Source organism: Pecten maximus, chromosome 1, assembly GCF_902652985.1.
Source record: "Pecten maximus chromosome 1, xPecMax1.1, whole genome shotgun sequence".
NCBI classification, from domain to species: domain Eukaryota; kingdom Metazoa; phylum Mollusca; class Bivalvia; order Pectinida; family Pectinidae; genus Pecten; species Pecten maximus.
Window position 1 is genome coordinate 37420797 of NC_047015.1, and position 22107 is coordinate 37442903.

At 37.0% G+C, this 22107-nt stretch overlaps 1 protein-coding gene across 1 annotated transcript; it reads left to right on the plus strand.

Moving 5' to 3' along the window:
- The first annotated feature begins 250 nt into the window (after positions 1 to 250).
- On the plus strand, positions 251 to 15854 carry LOC117342064. The gene is made up of 9 exons (XM_033904078.1): positions 251 to 262; positions 547 to 691; positions 1339 to 1424; positions 3146 to 3295; positions 3687 to 3804; positions 8254 to 8304; positions 10702 to 11154; positions 11337 to 11780; positions 13372 to 15854. The coding sequence occupies exons 1-9, from the start codon at positions 251 to 253 to the stop codon at positions 13935 to 13937; spliced, it is 2025 nt and encodes a 674-aa protein (XP_033759969.1). The 3' UTR covers positions 13938 to 15854.
- The last annotated feature ends 6253 nt before the right edge of the window (positions 15855 to 22107 follow it).

Sequence of the window (22107 nt, forward strand, 5' to 3'; positions counted from 1 at the left end):
TAAGCTCACTTGATAATAATCTATCAGAATATTGACTTGTGTCACTGTTTACAGTCAGGTTATGTGTGTCACTGTATATAGACAGGTCATGTGTGTCACTGTATACAGTCAGGTCATGTGTGTCATTGTATATAGTCAGGTCATGTGTGTCATTGTATATAGTCAGGTCATGTGTGTCACTGTTTATAGTGAGGTCATTTGTGTCACTGTATATAGTCAGGTCATGTGTGTCACTGTATATAGTCAGGTCATGTGTGTCACTGTATATAGTCAAGTCATATGTGTCACTGTATATAGTCAGGTCATGTGTGTCACTGTATATAGTCAGATCAGGTGTGTCATTGTATATAGTCATATCAGGTGTGTCACTGTATACAGTCAGGTCATGTGTGTCACTGTATACGGTCAAGTCATGTGTGTCACTGTTTATAGTCAGGTCATGTGTGTCACTTTATACAGTCAGGTCATGTGTGTCACTGTATATAGTCAAGTCATATGTGTCACTGTATATAGTCAGGTCATGTTTGTCACTGTTTTTTGTTACAGCCAGGTCATGTATGTCAATGTTTCGATGGAGCCTTGTCCACTTACGGATATGAAGTGTCTGACAGCAAGCAATGTGGGAAAGATTGTACGGGAGACACTTCACAGAAGTGTGGAAATGGAACTCATGTGATCCTCATCAATACATGTATGTACAGCACAGTCCAACATTGAACATCATTCGGGATTCCCTCAAACTCATACAACAAACGATTTCATGACCAATATTGAATATCATTCGAGATTCCCTCAAACCCATACAACAAACGATTTCATGACCAACATTGAACATCATTCGAGATTCCCTCAAACCCATACAACACACGATTGCATGACCAATACTGAATATCATTCGGGATTCTCTCAAACACATACAACAAATTATTTAATGACCAATATTGAACATCATTCGGGATACTCTCAAACTCCTACAACAAACGATTTCATGACCAATATTGAATATCATTCGGGATTCTCTCAAACACATGCAACACATTATTTAATGGACAACATTGAACATCATTCGGGATTCTCTCAAACACATACAACAAATTATTTAATGACCAATATTGAACATCATTCGGGATACTCTCAAACTCCTAGAACAAACGATTTCATGGGCAAATTTCCTGTAATTCTTCTGAATACCTACAACATATGACCTCTACCTTATGAGATATAATTGATACTGTCCTTCACTTTAGTGGTAGGACCAAACTATTCGGATATCGTTAAGGTACGAAATTCGAGATAGATGATTTAGTATGGTATGTTTTCTCTTTTTCATATGGACAGACGATGCTATAGATAACGGGTTCTGGACCGAGGAGGCAAAGTCTACTGTGATCAGCGTCGTTATACCTATGTCGGGAGAGATTACGGTAACAATTCGCCTACCTGTGCTCGACTCTACCAAAAATATATTTTATGCTTTTGTAAAAGTATCAATTATTTGTTATTTCGTGATATCATTCTTTGTTTGGTATTCCTTAATTCATTTCTAGATGGACAAATAATCTGTATCTGTATTTTGTCCATCATGGATTAAGTGTTAAACGTTTTCCTCGTGTTAACAGTCCTGGGTTTAACCTAGTATATTGTTTATTAATACAAAAGTTATCATTTGATATAGAAATAGGTGTGAAATTGTATTCTGTTTTTTTATCAGCCTCTGGTTTTGCCATACTTATTCTGTTTTATCAGCCTCTGGTTTTGCCGTACCTTATTCTGTTTTATCAGCCTCTGGCTTTGCCGTAACTTATTCTTTTTTATTTGCCTCTGGCTTTGCCGTACCTTATTTTTTTTATTTGCCACTGGCTTTTCCGTACCTTATTCCTTTTTTATTAGCCTCTAGCTTTGCCGTACCTCATTCTTTTTTATTTGCCTCTAGCTTTGCCGTACCTCATTCTTTTTATCAGCCTCTGGCTTTGCCGTACTCTAGTCTTTTTTATTCGCCTCTGACTTTACCGTACCTTACTCCTTGGTTTTATCAGCCTCTGACTTTGCCGTACTCTAGTCTTTTTTATTCACCTCTGACTTTACCGTACCTTACTCCTTTGTTTTATCAGCCTCTGGCTTTACCGTATCTTACTCCTTGGTTTTATCAGCCTCTGGCTTTGCCGTACTCTAGTCTTTTTTATTCACCTCTGACTTTACCGTACCTTACTCCTTTGTTTTATCAGCCTCTGGCTTTACCGTATCTTACTCCTTGGTTTTATCAGCCTCTGACTTTGCCGTACTCTAGTCTTTTTTATTCACCTCTGACTTTACCGTACCTTACTCCTTTGTTTTATCAGCCTCTGACTTTACCGTATCTTACTCCTTGGTTTTATCAGCCTCTGACTTTACCGTATCTTACTCCTTGGTTTTATCAGCCTCTGACTTTGCCGTACTCTAGTCTTTTTTATTCACCTCTGACTTTACCGTACCTTACTCCTTTGTTTTATCAGCCTCTGGCTTTACCGTATCTTACTCCTTGGTTTTATCAGCCTCTGGCTTTGCCGTACTCTAGTCTTGTTTATTCACATCTGACTTTACCGTACCTTACTCCTTTGTTTTATCAGCCTCTGACTTTGCAGTACCTTATTCTTTTGTTTAGCCTCTGGCTTTGCGGTACCTTACTTGAGTCGCGAAATGAAGTTAAAAGTAACCTTTCTTACATAAGGTTCTAACGTCAATCTTTATTACACCTATGGTAGTTTTATTATACATTGTAGGTTTTATTAAACATGTAATAGTTGCTATTATACATTGTAGTTTTTTTTACACCCGTGATAGGTGTTATAATACATTGCATGTTCTATTAAACATCTGATAGGTGTTATTAAACATAGTAAGTTTTTATCAAACGTGTGATAGTTCTTATTATACATTGTAGGTTTTATTACACCTGTGATAGGTGTTATTATATACTGTAGCTTTTATTACGCATGTGATAGTTGTTATTAGATATGATAGGTGCTATAATACATTATTATTTCCAATTTTATGTGACACGTGTTATGGCAATGAAATCAGGTTAGTTTTGTGACGGATTAAAACAGTATGGTATCTGATTTGTAAGTCAAGTGGATAATAACCTTTTTTTGCATGTTTGTTAAAGATTAATATGACAAACGCCAGTTACGTGAGCAATGATGGAAAAGCATATTTAACCAAGATGGAAATAACCGGTGAAGAATGGCCGGAATTAAAGATAAAACATTCACAAGACACTTGTGACAATTCTAATTCCTTTCGCAGCAACACCTTTGTAAGTAAATTTCATAGATTTTGACTCGTCCAGTTGCTAGTAATCAAACTTTTTTTATCATATTACACTACAAATGACCTTCTTATTAATAGTAGTTAACGATTTTATATATAGAGGATAGTCTATGATCTCCTCGATGTTTTCATGAGTTTTGATTTTTAACACCTTCAAAAATATACAAAGCCACAGAATTGTATATCATCATAGTGTGGGCGTCAGATATATCTTCGATGAATTAATCATTCTCATTGGTCAAAATCTTCATACTAACATTCATATCAAGGTCTTTCAAATATGTTAAAATACACTTTCAAAAAAGGAAGTGTTGTTAAATTGATTGAAAGTAATATCTCACAACTCTTATAGATAATCGTTTATTTTATGTTGCCAGAAATTTACAATTCACAATGGCACCAATTACGTGGATAAACTGATGGCAGGCTGTATGATATTGAGCAACGTGACTCAACTGCTAGCGCCTTTGGAAGTCAACCTCACCTTCAGTCCTAGTATATACATTTCTTCTCTTGTTTTCTAAATTCCTCATTGTCACAGGTTTCACATTTTATTTCATCATTGTTTAGAACTGATAAGAACAAGGATTAATTAGGTACTGAAGTCAAACCAATACAAGATGGAAAAATCAAACTATAATGTACAGGAACACAATCTAAACCGTACACTGTACAGGAACACAATCTAAACCTTACAATGTACAGGGACACAATCTAAACCTTACAATGTATAGGAACACAATCTAAACCGTACAATGTATAGGAACACAATCTAAACCGTACAATGTACAGGGACACAATCTTAACCGTACAATGTACAGGAACACAATCTTAACCGTACAATGTATAGGAACACAATCTAAACCTTACAATGTATAGGAACACATTCTAAACCGTACAATGTACAGGGACACAATCTTAACCGTACAATGTACAGGAACACAATCTAAACCGTACAATGTACAGGAACACAATCTAAACCGTAGAATGTACAGGGACACAATCTAAACCGTACAATGTACAGGAACACTATAAACCGTACAATGTACATAAACACAATCTAAACCGTACAATGTACATAAACACAATCTAAACCGTACAATGTACAGGAACACTATAAACCGTACAATGTACATAAACACAATCTAAACCGTACAATGTACAGGAACACAATCTAAACCGTAGAATGTACAGGGACACAATCTTAACCGTACAATGTACAGGAACACAATCTAAACCGTACAATGTACAGGAACACAATCTTAACCGTACAATGTACAGGAACACAATCTAAACCGTACAATGTACAGGAACACAATCTAAACCGTACAATGTACAGGAACAGGATATAAACCGTACAATGTACAGGTACACAATCTAAACCGTACAATGTACAGGGACACAATCTTAACCGTACAATGTACAGGAACACAATCTTAACCGTACAATGTACAGGAACACAATCTAAACCGTACAATGTACAGGAACAGTATATAAACCGTACAATGTACAGGGACACAATCTTAACCGTACAATGTACAGGAACACAATCTTAACCGTACAATGTACAGGAACACAATCTAAACCGTACAATGTACAGGAACACAATCTAAACCGTACAATGTACAGGAACAGGATATAAACCGTACAATGTACAGGGACACAATCTAAACCGTACCATGTACAGGTACACAATCTAAACCGTACAATGTACAGGGACACAATCTAAACCGTACCATGTACAGGTACACAATCTAAACCGTACAATGTACAGGGACACAATCTAAACCGTACAATGTACATCAACACAATCTAAACCGTACAATGTACATAAACACAATCTAAACCGTACAATGTACAGGAACACGATATAAACCGTACAATGTACAGGAACACAATATAAACCGTACAATGTACAGGAACACAATCTAAACCGTACAATGTACAGGGACACATTCAAACCTTACAATGTACATGAACACAATCTAAACCGTACCATGTACAGGAACACAATCTAAACCGTACCATGTACAGGGACACAATCTAAACCGTACAATGTACAGGGACACAATCTAAACCGTACAATGTACAGGAACACAATCTTAACCGTACAATATACAGGAACACAATCTAAACCGTACAATATACAGGAACACAATCTAAACCGTACAATATACAGGAACACAATATAAACCGTACAATGTACAGGAACACTATAAACCGTACAATGCACAGGGACACTATAAACCGTACAATGCACAGGAACACAATCTAAACCGTACAATGTACAGGGACACAATCTAAACCGTACAATGTACAGGGACACAATCTAAACCGTACAATGTACAGGAACACAATCTTAACCGTACAATATACAGGAACACAATCTAAACCGTACAATATACAGGAACACAATCTAAACCGTACAATATACAGGAACACAATATAAACCGTACAATGTACAGGAACACTATAAACCGTACAATGCACAGGGACACAATCTAAACCGTACAATGTACAGGAACACTATAAACCGTACAATGCACAGGGACACAATCTAAACCGTACAATGTACAGGGACACAATCTAAACCGTACAATGTACAGGAACACTATAAACCGTACAATGCACAGGAACACAATCTAAACCGTACAATGTACAGGGACACAATCTAAACCGTACAATATACAGGAACACAATCTAAACCGTACAATGTACAGGGACACAATCTAAACCGTACAATGTACAGGAACACTATAAACCGTACAATGCACAGGGACACAATCTAAACCGTACAATGTACAGGGACACAATCTAAACCGTACAATGTACAGGAACACTATAAACCGTACAATGCACAGGGACACAATCTAAACCGTACAATGTACAGGAACACTATAAACCGTACAATGCACAGGGACACAATCTAAACCGTACAATGTACAGGAACACTATAAACCGTACAATGTACAGGGACACAATCTAAACCGTACAATGTACAGGGACACAATCTAAACCGTACAATGTATAGGAACACAATCTAAACCGTACAATGTACAGGAACACTATAAACCGTACAATGCACAGGGACACAATCTAAACCGTACAATGTACAGGGACACAATCTAAACCGTACAATGTACAGGAACACTATAAACCGTACAATGCACAGGAACACAATCTAAACCGTACAATGTACAGGGACACAATCTAAACCGTACAATATACAGGAACACAATCTAAACCGTACAATGTACAGGGACACAATCTAAACCGTACAATGTACAGGAACACTATAAACCGTACAATGCACAGGGACACAATCTAAACCGTACAATGTACAGGGACACAATCTAAACCGTACAATGTACAGGAACACTATAAACCGTACAATGCACAGGGACACAATCTAAACCGTACAATGTACAGGAACACTATAAACCGTACAATGCACAGGGACACAATCTAAACCGTACAATGTACAGGAACACTATAAACCGTACAATGTACAGGGACACAATCTAAACCGTACAATGTACAGGGACACAATCTAAACCGTACAATGTACAGGAACACTATAAACCGTACAATGCACAGGGACACAATCTAAACCGTACAATGTACAGGAACACTATAAACCGTACAATGCACAGGGACACAATCTAAACCGTACAATGTACAGGAACACTATAAACCGTACAATGCACAGGGACACAATCTAAACCGTACAATGTACAGGGACACAATCTAAACCGTACAATGTACAGGAACACTATAAACCGTACAATGTACAGGAACACTATAAACCGTACCATGTACAGGGACACAATCTAAACCGTACAATGTACAGGGACACAATCTAAACCGTACAATGTACAGGAACACAATCTTAACCGTACAATATACAGGAACACAATCTAAACCGTACAATATACAGGAACACAATCTAAACCGTACAATATACAGGAACACAATATAAACCGTACAATGTACAGGAACACTATAAACCGTACAATGCACAGGGACACAATCTAAACCGTACAATGTACAGGAACACTATAAACCGTACAATGCACAGGGACACAATCTAAACCGTACAATGTACAGGGACACAATCTAAACCGTACAATATACAGGAACACAATCTAAACCGTACAATGTACAGGGACACAATCTAAACCGTACAATGTACAGGAACACTATAAACCGTACAATGCACAGGGACACAATCTAAACCGTACAATGTACATAAACACAATCTAAACCGTACAATGTACAGGAACACGATATAAACCGTACAAAGTACAGGAACACAATATAAAGCATACAATGTACAGGAACACAATCTAAACCGTACAATGTACAGGAACACAATCTAAACCTTACAATGTACAGGGACACAATCTTAACCGTACAATGTACAGGGACACAATAAACCGTACAATGTACAGGAACACTATAAACCGTACAATGTACATGAACACAATCTAAACCGTACAATGTACACAAACACTATCTAGGCCTAAACCGTACAATGTACAGGAACACAATCTAAACCGTACAATGTACAGAAACACTCTCTTTCCAAGAATGAAAATGTACTGAAGCGAAACCAGTGTAAAGAGGGAAAATGTTCAAATGAATCAAAACCATTAAACTTATACTCGAAAACTCATGAATGCAAAATCGTTTTGGAATTGCACAAGATGTCAAGTTTCGCTACTTTGGTAGTAGATGGATCTTACAGTGGTATCCATGTCATATCGAATTAATTAAATGATTAATGAAAATGATACGTCATAATATTTTGGCCCAGTGTCAACTGATTTTATGGCTTTGAGAAAGATCATATTTACCACAAAGTTCTTATCTAAATAGAAAATATGCGAACTCCCTCTTACACATACCTGCTTATATCGCCTTTTCTGTTTTTTTTTTTTTCAGGTCACGTGCTTTTCCCTACAAAATTTGTAATACAAGCTGAGTTCGAAAACAGTAGGTATCTTTTTATTTATTTAAGCGCGTTTATGTAGAATACATATGTATAGCGATACGTTTATAATATCCATGTATCTATGCAAAGTAGAGTCAACATCTTCATCCACATAACTGTTTTTGACTTTTCCAAATTTATCTAACCAATTTACTTATCTAAGGCGCAGTGGTTAGTGCCACCTAACACACCACGTGGGTACTCTCCACATAAAAACAAAACAAACAAAAAACGCGCGCCTCGGTCTGGGTAAGGAAGAGTGCAAGACTATACATCTATACCTAGTTCCTATAGGATATGGCAAATCAACCACGTCAAACACATTAATAAAGGTAACTCAGGGGCCGCGGTGGCCGAGTGGTCAAGGTGTCTCGACACTTTAACACTAGCCCTCCACCTCTGGGTTGCGAGTTCGAAACCTACGTGGGGCAGTTGCCAGGTACTGACTGTAGGCCGGTGGTTTTTCTCCGGGTACTCCGGCTTTCCTCCACCTCCAAAACCTGACACGTCCTTAAATGACCCTAGCTGTTAATAGGACGTTAAACAAAAACAAACCACTTAAAGGTAACTCAACAAATATTTCTCCATTTTGGAATCTTCTTCTCAATACCAATTGGAAAATGACAAACGGGGTGATACTTCAGACCCATCCTGGTAACATAAATGGTAGTCAGGGGTTAGACTTCAGACCCATCCTGGTAACATAAATGGTAATCAGGGGTTAGACTTCAGACCCATCCTGGTAACATAAATGGTAGTCAGGGGGTAGACTTCAGACCCATCCTGGTAGCATAAATGGTAGTCAGGGGTTAGACTTCAGACCCATCCTGGTAACATAAATGGTAATCAGGGGGTAGACTTCAGACCCATCCTGGTAGCATAAATGGTAATCAGGGGTTAGACTTCAGACCCATCCTGGTAACATAAATGGTAGTCAGGGGGTAGACTTCAGACCCATCCTGGTAGCATAAATGGTAGTCAGGGGTTAGACTTCAGACCCATCCTGGTAACATAAATGGTAATCAGGGGGTAGACTTCAGACCCATCCTGGTAGCATAAATGGTAATCAGGGGTTAGACTTCAGACCCATCCTGGTAACATAAATGGTAGCCAGGGGTTAGACTTCAGACCCATCCTGGTAACATAAATGGTAGTCAGGGGGTAGACTTCAGACCCATCCTGGTAACATAAATGGTAATCAGGGGGTAGACTTCAGACCTATCCTGGTAACATAAATGGTAGTCAGGGGTAAGACTTCAGACCCATCCTGGTAGCATAAATGGTAATCAGGGGTTAGACTTCAGACCCATCCTGGTAACATAAATGGTAGCCAGGGGTTAGACTTCAGACCCATCCTGGTAACATAAATGGTAGTCAGGGGGTAGACTTCAGACCCATCCTGGTAACATAAATGGTAGTCAGGGGTTAGACTTCAGACCCATCCTGGTAACATAAATGGTAATCAGGGGGTAGACTTCAGACCCATCCTGGTAGCATAAATGGTAATCAGGGGTTAGACTTCAGACCCATCCTGGTAACATAAATGGTAGTCAGGGGGTAGACTTCAGACCCATCCTGGTAGCATAAATGGTAGTCAGGGGTTAGACTTCAGACCCATCCTGGTAACATAAATGGTAATCAGGGGGTAGACTTCAGACCCATCCTGGTAGCATAAATGGTAATCAGGGGTTAGACTTCAGACCCATCCTGGTAACATAAATGGTAGCCAGGGGTTAGACTTCAGACCCATCCTGGTAACATAAATGGTAGTCAGGGGGTAGACTTCAGACCCATCCTGGTAACATAAATGGTAGTCAGGGGTTAGACTTCAGACCCATCCTGGTAACATAAATGGTAATCAGGGGTTAGACTTCAGACCCATCCTGGTAACATAAATGGTAATCAGGGGTTAGACTTCAGACCCATCCTGGTAACATAAATGGTAATCAGGGGTTAGACTTCAGACCCATCCTGGTAACGTAAATGGTAATCAGGGGTTAGACTTCAGACCCATCCTGGTAACGTAAATGGTAGCCAGGGGCTAGACTTCAGACCCATCCTGGTAACATAAATGGTAATCAGGGGTTAGACTTCAGACCCATCCTGGTAACATAAATGGTAATCAGGGGTTAGACTTCAGACCCATCCTGGTAACATAAATGGTAATCAGGGGTTAGACTTCAGACCCATCCTGGTAACATAAATGGTAATCAGGGGTTAGACTTCACATCCTGGTAACATAAATGGTAATCAGGGGTTAGACTTCAGACCCATCCTGGTAACATAAATGGTAATCAGGGGGTAGACTTCAGACCCGTCCTGGTAACATAAATCGTTTATTTCCACAGACAAATTTCTGGTGGGTGTCACATAATATCATACTTCGTCTATTTCCACAGACATTTGCGAGTACAAGGACGTGGGCGTGGTGAATTATGTCACACCCGACTCAAATATCGACATTTGGTATCCTCTGTCTGGCAGTACCACAATCAATCATGGTGGAGTTTTGATCCACGCTTACCAACAGCCGTTTCCGAGTCCGCGAATTAAGGCGTATAGGGACGTATGGACACATCCTTATGTTTCCCATATTGAAATACAAACCAGTGCATCGCAGATCAAACTAGAAGCTGGCAGTTGTGGTGGGGTATACGAGAATCGGTCACTCATAGCAAGTTCTCAAGCAAACGGTTTCTATTATTTCAATGCAACCCTGTTGGTTGAAAGTGAAGTGTTCACCTGTACCGACTTTGTAGTGTTGGAAATCGAGACTGACTCCATTTCATCCTACCAGTCCTTCATCTTTCAAATGTACATCATGGGTTGTATGTATACTACTGATCAGTCAGGTAAGGTTTTTTTTTGTAAAGAGCTGGAAACACACTCTTCCAATACAAAGGGTTACGAATTGTATCTCCCCAATATGCAATGTTCATGGTAGAGAAAAAGATGTAGAAAACATGAATGAAAACTTATTTGTATGCATAAAACATGGTTTATCGTCTAATTTATAGATGTTTTTTAAACCTAGGTTACGTTTGTGGGGATGTAGTCGATTTAACTGGTGCTACACCTGGATTCCCCTACGATCAGATCGTGATACACAGCTCCAGTGTCGACATCGCTCCTGCTCCCGTCAAACCCTGTGATGGAACTCTCTATCTTCCGCGGGCTAGTTTTGCAGAGCCATTGATTATCACCGTCATCCTTCTGACTGACAATAGGAAGGAGTCCCTTCCTGTAAATTACGTACAGGTCGTGGGGGACGTGGACTCCATCAGTATAGAATACACACAAACTTACAGCAGTAGAGCCGTGGCGGTCTGGCTCCCATTCGCCTATATTACAGTTATCGGTGATGAATTTGAAGCACATATCCCTCCAACAGACATGTATTCGGTGAGAATAATTGACAGCAGTAAAGGAACTCACCACAACATTACTGATGTTATTATAAAAGCCTGTATACTGAATGGTAAGTAGATTTACCTGTACATACCTGTAATTACACCCAAACATTGGTTACATTTACTGGTTTTCGCCATTTTCTATGATTTTCAAAAATTATCTGAAAATATATGAATATAATATAGGTACATTTATATAAATATAATACAGGTACATTTACATAAATATAATACAGGTATATCGTTATAGATATGATACAGGTATATCGTTATAGATACAATACAGGTATATCGTTATAGATATGATACAGGTATATCGTTATAGATATGACACAGGTATATCGTTATAGATATGATACAGGTATATCGTTATAGATATGATACAGGTATATCGTTATAGATATAATACAGGTATATCGTTATAGATATAATACAGGTATATCGTTATAGATATAATACAGGTATATCGTTATGAAGGTGGACAGGTATTCAACGACAAGACAGAATATGTCCACTTTGTTATACGGGTATAGGAGATGAATCCCATTTTTTATTTATCTATAATAATTATAACGTAATACAGTTAAGACGCAAATATATTCCTGCCTACTTTTACAAAAAATCCAATTGTTATAAAATGAAAGGAATGTTTACAATCTTTAATAAAATACTGTTAATAAACGTGAGCCTATATGTCCAAAAACTATGTGATATGCTATGATGACATCACAATAATTAGTGGTACTGTTTTCCTTTTTTGCATTCAGTATTTTCACCAGTTCTATCTATATAATGTTTTAAATGATTCCAATATCGTAAGAAAACTACATGTAAATTAATATTGCCTGTCATGCTTGTAACATGAAAAAAATATTTGACCTCTTGTTACACACGCTGTGTGTCAGAGTGAATAAAGAAATCCTGAAATCTTGAAATCTTGTTATAAATATAATACAGGTATATCGTTATAAATACAATACAGGTATATTTGTATATCGTTATAAATATAATACAGGTATATCGTTATAAATACAATACAGGTATATCGTTATAAATACAATACAGGTATATCGTTATAGATATAATACAGGTATATCGTTATAGATATAATACAGGTATATCGTTATAAATACAATACAGGTATATCGTTATAGATATAATACAGGTATATCGTTTTAAATACAATACAGGTATATCGTTATAGATATAATACAGGTATATCGTTATAAATACAATACAGGTATATCGTTATAGATATAATACAGGTATATCGTTATAGATACAATACAGGTATATCGTTATAAATACAATACAGGTATATCGTTATAAATATAATACAGGTATATCGTTATAAATATAATACAGGTATATCGTTATAAATATAATACAGGTATATCGTTATAAATACAATACAGGTATATTTGTATATCGTTATAAATACAATACAGGTATATCGTTATAAATAGAATACAGGTAAATTTGTATATCGTTATAAATATAATACAGGTATATCGTTATAAATACAATACAGGTATATCGTTATAGATATAATACAGGCATATCGTTATAAATATAATACAGGTATATTGTTATAAATACAATACAGGTATATATAAATGATTGAATACCTCATTCCATTGTTTTCCTATTTGATTGCAGAAGATATCTTTAATGGACATTACGTAAATGACACCAGATACTGTGAAGAAACCACAACATCTACAACAAGTTCTACAACCACGACAGCAACCACTACTACTACTACAACAGTCACGACAACCACCATTCCACCGCCTACTACTACTACAACAGTCACGACAACCACCACTCCACCGCCTACTACTACCGCGGCCACTCTGGCGTCCACCACTGCCATGGAATGTTGTGCATGTACTCCTGTAAGGCCTACCATATCAGTCCAGCAAGCAGAGGAAAAGGCAGAGCAACTGGCAAAGGAGCTCCAGGTCGACAAATCCACATTGTCATCTACTATTAGGAAAAAAACTTCGGCCAAAGATGAACGACCTTCCGCTACGATGGTGGGCTCCATAGGCGCCGTCCTTTTGTCGCTGACCTTTGGACTTGTGGTCATATTAGATGCAGATTACATCTATAAGATCTACAAAATCGCCCAGAAATGGCGCCGTCTTCAGCATAAGCTTAAACAAGAAAAGGACATCTCCAATCCAGAGGTTGAATTGGAACCTGAACAAAACATAGAGTGAAACAAATACAAATGTTTGTTATATCTTTGTTATATGTAGGCGGCGAAGACATTCTTTTCGTTGACTTTAGGAAAGAGTTAAGATCTATAGAGCAGATAACGTGTTTTAAAACAATGCAATTGTAATTATAAGACATTTAAGATAAATTTCTTTTGTATTTACATACAAACTACAAAGGAGCATTGCCATGTTGTCACATGTTCCAGTTCCCTGTATATGTGAGATACAGAGTATTAGAGGTGTGATATACTCTGGGGATGTTGTACTAGCTATGCTCTATGCTAGATAATATTTACATTAGATGTGGAGAACTATGCTAGATGCAATATACTAATTGGATGTAATATGCTACAGAGGTAGAAAGGCGTGGAAAGTGATGGCAAAGAAGTGTTATTTAAGTATACAAGCGAGGTGGAATACTACAGGCGTGAAATTACAGAAACGAGGTGAAATATACTACAGCCGTGAAATTACAGAAACGAGGTGAAATATACTACAGCCGTGAAATTACAGAAACGAGGTGAAATATAATACCGGATCAACAAAGAATACCGACATAATAATGAAGTAATAATTGATTAAACGAGGACAGAATATAAACAAAAACACAGATTTACGTGGAGATAAAAGGAAATTAAGACCATGTGCCCCGGAAGAGCAAGCGTCTTCAACGTGTACAAGTAATCTGCCTGGAGAGAAATCTATGTTTTCTTATGTTAGAAGACAGAAAACTGATTAATGTAGAAATATCAAGATACAAATCAACTCATCTGATGAATTGTTATATACTAAGTTCATTGTAGTTTAAGCAAATGTAAAGCATAAGAGTTAATAATTTAATTCAACATAGTAATTCATTTTAATATGACTCTAGTGTTGTCATTATAAACAATAGTTACAATACATAATTATATTGTTAATTTCATCTGAACATATATCAGTGCTGAAAATATGTTAAAAGTCCGTCCTTTTTCATGAGTAAATTCATATAATTATTATATTTTTGAAAGGACGTGGACAAAATCATTTGATATCATTTTCCATTGTTGTACATAATTTTAACTTGATATGTATGTTAATTGCGTTATGTGATTAAATTGTAAATATACTATATTTAAGAGGTAACGCTGGGTACATTACTCCGACAGTTATCAGTATATCGGTTATACAGGCTTTCTACTGTCTAGCTTCTCTTGAATTATTAGCGTACACGATTTGTTACAGCATCTAAGGTCATATGAAAACGGCGTCCAAGGAAAAGAGGACCGCTTACAGGCCAAATGGTATTGTGCTGCGACAAACTTAGACCTTAGACAAAGAGGATCGAGCCACATTATACCGACATCTGGCTACTCTGTCCTTATACTACTCATTACATGTCTGATCGCCAGGAAGAGGGCAGTAAGGACTAATTAAGAGTTTTTTTCCCTCGGGACAGACTCGAACCCCATACCATTTCTCTCTATTTGACGCTTAACACTAAGTCTGAAGCCAAGTAAGGTATCGAGAAAAAAACGTGAACAAGATCGAATCATTGTAAATGATTAAATGAATGTAAACAAATCCGTCTCGGCTGGTGTTGGCTTCCTCTTGCCTTCTGCAGGGGTTCCCACATTAGTCGCCTCTTACGACATGCAGTGGGTAGCAGCAGGTGTATTCTGTCTTAGTCCCCCGACCTGCAGGGGTGTATCATCATGTAGAGGGGTATGTGTTGGGGTATGTGTTTCTACAACCTCGTGTCGTCGTCAAAAGGCAAACTACTAGCCTTTACTTTGTGGTGTCCAGACAAATGTTTAACCGACTATACCGCTAGTGTAGCTATTGATAGCTGTCATACATCTAAAGAATAGCATCGGCTTGTCGTTGATGTTTTGCTTTGGCCATGAATTTAGAAATAAATAAACATTTTTTAACACGTTTCGTCTTCTAGTATTGAACGTTATGGATGGAAACACTAAAACATGATTGATTGATTGATTGATTGATAAACTGACTGACTGACACTGACTGATTGATTGATTGATTGATTAGCTTTTTAACGTTTTAATAATGTGAACGAAACCACCTTCATCATAAGTTGAATGTCATAAACTGTTTGGAAGTAAGAATATCAAGAGATGATACAGTAAATAGAAGTGGAGTCAACCGTATCTAACACAAGTCCGTCGGGACATTCTACTGAGACGTGTACTGTCGCTGCATTTAGCGATTTCGAAAATGAGGCTGTAACAAGAAACTTACACCGGTCACTCATTTACTCATTAAACGTTGCAAGATTAGATAAGATTGACATGAGGACCATTGGAAAAGTACAAGGACGGTGTGTTTCAGGAGGGTAGGCGTCTCCTGCATCATCGACGACAAACGCCATACAAATCAAGGTCACGACGACACACACCATACAAATCAAGGTCACGACGACACACGCCATACAAATCTAGGTCACGACGACATACACCATACAAATCTAGGTCACGACGACACACGCCATACAAATCTAAGTCACGACGACACACGCCATACAAATCTAGGTCACGACGACACACGCCATACAAATCAAGGCAAGGTCACGACGACACACGCCATACAAATCAAGGTCACGACGACACACGCCATACAAATCTAGGTCACGTCGACACACACCATACAAATCAAGGTCACGACGACACACGCCATACAAATCTAGGTCACGACGACACACACCATAAAAATCAAGGTCACGACGACACACGCCATACAAATCTAGGTCACGACGACACACGCCATACAAATCTAGGTCACGACGACACACGCCATACAAATCTAAGATCAAATCCGGGTTCGGTCTCATTTGAAATGAGAACAAATGTGGTGACAACGTAATCACCAGGATGTCTGACTTCACATCGCACAAGGAAATAGAACCTATCTAAGTAGATCATGACGTCACCAACAAAACTTTACAATGCTCTTCATCAACGCGCAACTCTTGAAACCTTGTGTTGCTAAATTTTCCCGCCAGTAAAAAAGGGAACAAGTCCTTGAATATCGAATCAAATTCGACAGGTAGAGGAAGCATAAATGTGACTTTAGAAATGGAAAGTTAACAGTTTGGAAGTTAAAATCATACAGCAGCTAAGCGGTAGGTTATCCCTACTGGTTATGTTGATAGTCAAAATCGAGGTAAGCGGACAGTGTTGAAGAGTCTATATAGTGTCCTCGATTTTAAGTCGATCAATATTTTTCTTCTTTTTATTTTTTTGCTATTTTGCATATAACAGCTGGTCAATAGATATATAGTGTAATTGAAGGACATCTCTGATAAGCCTCTATGTATAGATCAGACACTGATGCGATCTTAGGTCGTTGGACGCCACGAAGCAGTTCGTTCGGAGGCGGGTAGTGAAAACTTGTGCCTATAGAATCAAAGTCTCAGTTGTGATTGTGGAAAGGGTCTTCATGGATTGTCTTCTAATAATATAGGAGTTATCGTAGTTTTCAACAGTATGATATTTGTGCTCGAACACGTAACATCTACAGCTCCAGAGGAGGCGTAGTTAGAAGTTAACTGTGACAAGGGTCCCATTGCTTGGCAGCTTGATCTCCCAATCGTATCAACATTAGATTGGTAGTTTCTGCTCCTCTACGATACACTGCAATACAATATAGGGCGTTGTTAGGTCTTGTATTGCTGTGTATCCTAGAGGAGCGAAAATTGCAAGTCAGATATCAATTAGACTGTGAGATCTCCGTGAACGCAATCAGCATTTCCTTGCCTTTTTGGAGTATGAAGTTGAATTTGTCATTTTACTGTCGAATACATTCAAGTTTTGTGTATTGCTCTTGTGATTTCCGGTTCGAACAAAAGTGATTCAAAGATGAAGAGAACTATGGAATGATCCAATCTCAATCGGGATGTATCCCATTAAAACTACAAAGCCAAACGTCCATGAGAGCATGGACTGTTTGGGGCAAGTTGGGCACTTGTACCTAAACACAACTAGGTACCAAGCGGAACTTAATATTAAATATGAGAAAGATCACTTTTGAACATTCTGAAAAACTGATAACAAACTTCGATTATCAAATTCCAAGATGGCCGCCTGTCGGCCCCAAAATGCAATATGCATAACTATAGACCAAGGGAAACTGTCATAAAAAAAATGAGAAAGATCTCCTCAGTACTTTTCTGAGAAATAGCGATAACAAACTTCGATTGTCAAAATCCAAGATGGCCGCCTGTCGGGCATGTTGTTTTCTGATCGGTCTAAAAATACAATATGCACATCAAGGGACCAAAGCAAGCATGCATATGCAATATGAGAAAGATCCCTTTAGGACTTTCTGAGAAAAAGTGATAACAAACTTCAATTATCAAAATCCAAGATGGCCGCCTGTCGGCCATGCTTTTTTTACTATCAGTCTTAAATTAAAATAAGCACAACTATGTACCAAGCGAAACTAACAAATGAAATTTTAGAAAGATCCCATTGGAACTTTCTGAGAAATAGTGATAACAACCTTCAATTATCAAAATGCAAGATGGCCTTTCTGCCTTGTTGTTTTCCGATTGGTCCCAAAATGCATGAGAGAAATAGTGATAACAAGAATTGTTTACGGAGGAACGGATGGACAGCTGGATGGAGAGCGTTAACGTTTTGTGCTCCTTACACTAAATCTCTACAAGCCCTTCCTTTAAGTTCCTGGTGGTCAACCCCTATTCATTGAACTGTAATCGCCCTCTCCCACATCCGCACAGTGAAATCATTTTATTACCTCAATATAGATTTTATTTTTTATGAAATATGAGGTTTACATTCTTTTAACTTAGTTACATTGGGGAAACCAATCTTTATTGCAGTTTCCTTTTACATATTTTATGCCCTTCTCCACAGCCTTGTCTAGAGTAGATTGTGAAAATTCCATCAAAACCTGAATAACTGTCTATGAATGTCTTAGTAAAGGAAATCATTAAAGATCATCTCAGTGACTGGGTTAACAAAAAAAGGATGATATTTAGATCAACAGATGGTGCAATCCGAAAATCTTGTTTTTCATTTTGATATTTGCCATTCTCGGAACAGATATATCCATTTTGTGGTAATAAGAAAGTTCACTCAACAAGAGGTAATATTTCAACACTTTTATTATGATATATTGAAGCTATTCTAACATGTTTGTTCTATAACATATGATAACAACATTTCAAATAAAGTAAACAACAACATCTATGTGAACAGCCACAGACTTAGATATAGATATAATGTAAGTCTGTGGAACAACCAAGGGTGATCAATAATTCTTGGCAAGGATATATGTCAAGCCAAGTTGTCATTTATTTGTGGAGCAATGTTGATCCAGTATTTTACTAAATCATATAAGATATCTTATATATTATATAAGATATCTTATGAAATATATAAGATATCTTTTATAAAATATATCATAAACTTTTCTTTAAAAGATATCTTATAAGATATCTTATAAATATATCTTATACAGTATATAAGATATCTGATAAAGAAAAGTTTATAAGATATCTTACAAAGAACAAGACTCTCATGAGACCGGCAAAACATAAAAGTTCGAGAATGACTGCTCCCTCTGTAAGGTAACTTCCGTTTTGTTTGAAGGCTCTTGGAACATTCACAATCAACCCTCTGTCGCGATCACGATCGACTAGGCACGGTGCAGATGTCATGTTCGAGCAAACATGAATATATGACAATTATAAATCTATTTTAAACCATTTTATGTAGTTTGACTGTTTCAGCTTCATCTTGGCTCTTTCATGGAGTTGCGGAGATTTCATTATCTCCAATTCAAATCTTGTTCTTTATAAGATATCTTATATAATTTCCTTTATAATATAAGATATCTCATATAATATATAAGATATCTTATTTAATTTTCTTTATAAGATATCATATCTTTTATGAGACATTTTATATCTTTAATGAGATATCTTACATATTATATAAGATATCTTATAAAAAAAAGTTTATAAGATATCTCATTTAGTATATAAGATATCTTATATAATTTGGTAAAATCCTGGATCAACGGTGCTCCTTGAATAAAAGACAACTTGACTTGCCATAAGGATATGATCGCTGTAGACAACGGAGTCGCACACACACACACACACACACACACACACCCATGGGACCTTACAATGGAGTCGCGCACACACACACACACACACACGACTAAGTGAAAGTTCATTCTCGGAATGAAGGTTAACACATTACAATGGAATCACACTCACACACATACAAGGGACCAAGTGAAAGTTTATTCTCGGAATGAAGTTAACAACACATGATTAAGGCGATGGATGTACACACACTCTGACCAAATAAAACATGGCACATTATGAATTAAGTACAAAGGGGAGATAACCCAGCATGATACACGTGGAAGCACTTAATTGAAAAATTCTGTCATTTGCGATGAATTACACACACGATCTATATGAAGTCTCAAAACCAATATATTCAGTAACTTCAGCATTGTAAACAAAAACTAAAAAATATCAAGGATGCCTAAACATGAATAAATTTTAGATAACAATTTCCTTTGTACACTTAAGACAGTGGTGCTATCTAAATTGTACATGTTTGTCATTTAATACTGAAGTTTTTATAATTCAGAATAACAGAGCTATAAATATGAGGACGATAAACATGAGGATCATATACGGTAATCACTAATACATATTATAACCATTTTGAAATTATTTAACAGCAAAATACCGAGTGAAGGTTTTCAGTCACAATCATTCTGCCATTTCTGTAACCTCAGTTAATAGTAAAGGACTGGAGCGTTTACATGACCAAAATATAACATTATACATCAGGTAAATTTGTTTTTATTAATTCATATCTATTAAGTATGACTGAATGATTAAAAACTAGTTTGAAAGTGTCTAACTCTGTAGGTACAATACTTTAAATAAATTGACTGAGTTTGACAATATTCAATGAATTAAGCATGCGATGGACAGAATCTTTAATATTAATCACACAGTAACACAACCAAATTATAAACAACTTCAAACAAAAGTTACATTCTCATGTCAATATCATGGCTATATACAGATGAAAACTTAAATTCTACTTGGGAATTTGTTTCCTTTTTGAGCATCACTCAAACTTTTGTATACAATGTGTATTACCTACACAATGACATATATTGTAGTTTACTTGACAAAGGGAAATTTTCGAGTGGTTCATGTTTTTGCTATTATTGATGATAACAAGAATTCCACGGAAGTGGAGGTGTCGCCTGTGTATGCGAATAATTAAAGGGTCATAACTCTTTAAAATTAGGACTTGAATAAAAAAAAATTAATCCAGTAATAATTATTCAAGTTATTGAGTGGAAACCATTTTCGCAAAAAATTAAAGGGCCATAACTCTTTTAAAATGGTGCGAATAAATTTGGTTAACGAACTTGTCGTTAGTATTATGGTAACGAACCTTCCCATGAAGTTTCAAATTAATCCTGTAATAATTATTCAAGTTATTGAGTGGAAACCATTTTCGCAAAAAATTAAAGGGCTATAACTCTTTTAAAAAGGTGCGAATAATTTTGGTTATCGCACTTGTCCGAGCTATCATGGTAATGAACCTTCCCATGAAGTTTCGAATTAATCCGTTCTAAACTACTAAAGTTATCGCACGAAAACCATTTTCCGGACGCCGCCGCCGCCGACACCGACACCGACGCCGCCGCCGAAAAGTAATACCTATATGTCTCCTTTTTCAAAGGCGACACAAAAAATCATAACCGATACCTTGACAGTCAATGAAGAGAGAAATTTATTGTTCATAATTTCTGTGAAAAATGAATAAGCAAAAAAACAAAAATATAAACCATTTAAAAATATACCCTTTACATAATGTGGTGACAATTTTCATCATAGTTTAAATCACTGACATCAAAGCAGATGATGCAATGATCAATTTGTACTCATAATAGATTGATGAAAATAATGAATGAATATTTCACTGTAAAGGATATAACACATTGTGTTCAATAAAGTGGATAGCTCAGTTCTTTAATCGGCACCATTTCCAAACACTATGACATTCAGCATGGCAAAAAACAGCTTTCTACCAAATGTTTTCTAAATTCTGATACGGATAACTTCCTGTTTCATCATGAATTGTACACTTTTAAGGTACAC

Coding starts and splice junctions, on each gene's coding strand:
- LOC117342064 (XM_033904078.1), top strand. Junction 3,805..8,253: donor CAACCTCACCTTCAGTCCTA/GTATATACATTT, acceptor TTTTTTTTTCAG/GTCACGTGCTTTTCCCTACA. Junction 8,305..10,701: donor ACAAGCTGAGTTCGAAAACA/GTAGGTATCTTT, acceptor CTATTTCCACAG/ACATTTGCGAGTACAAGGAC.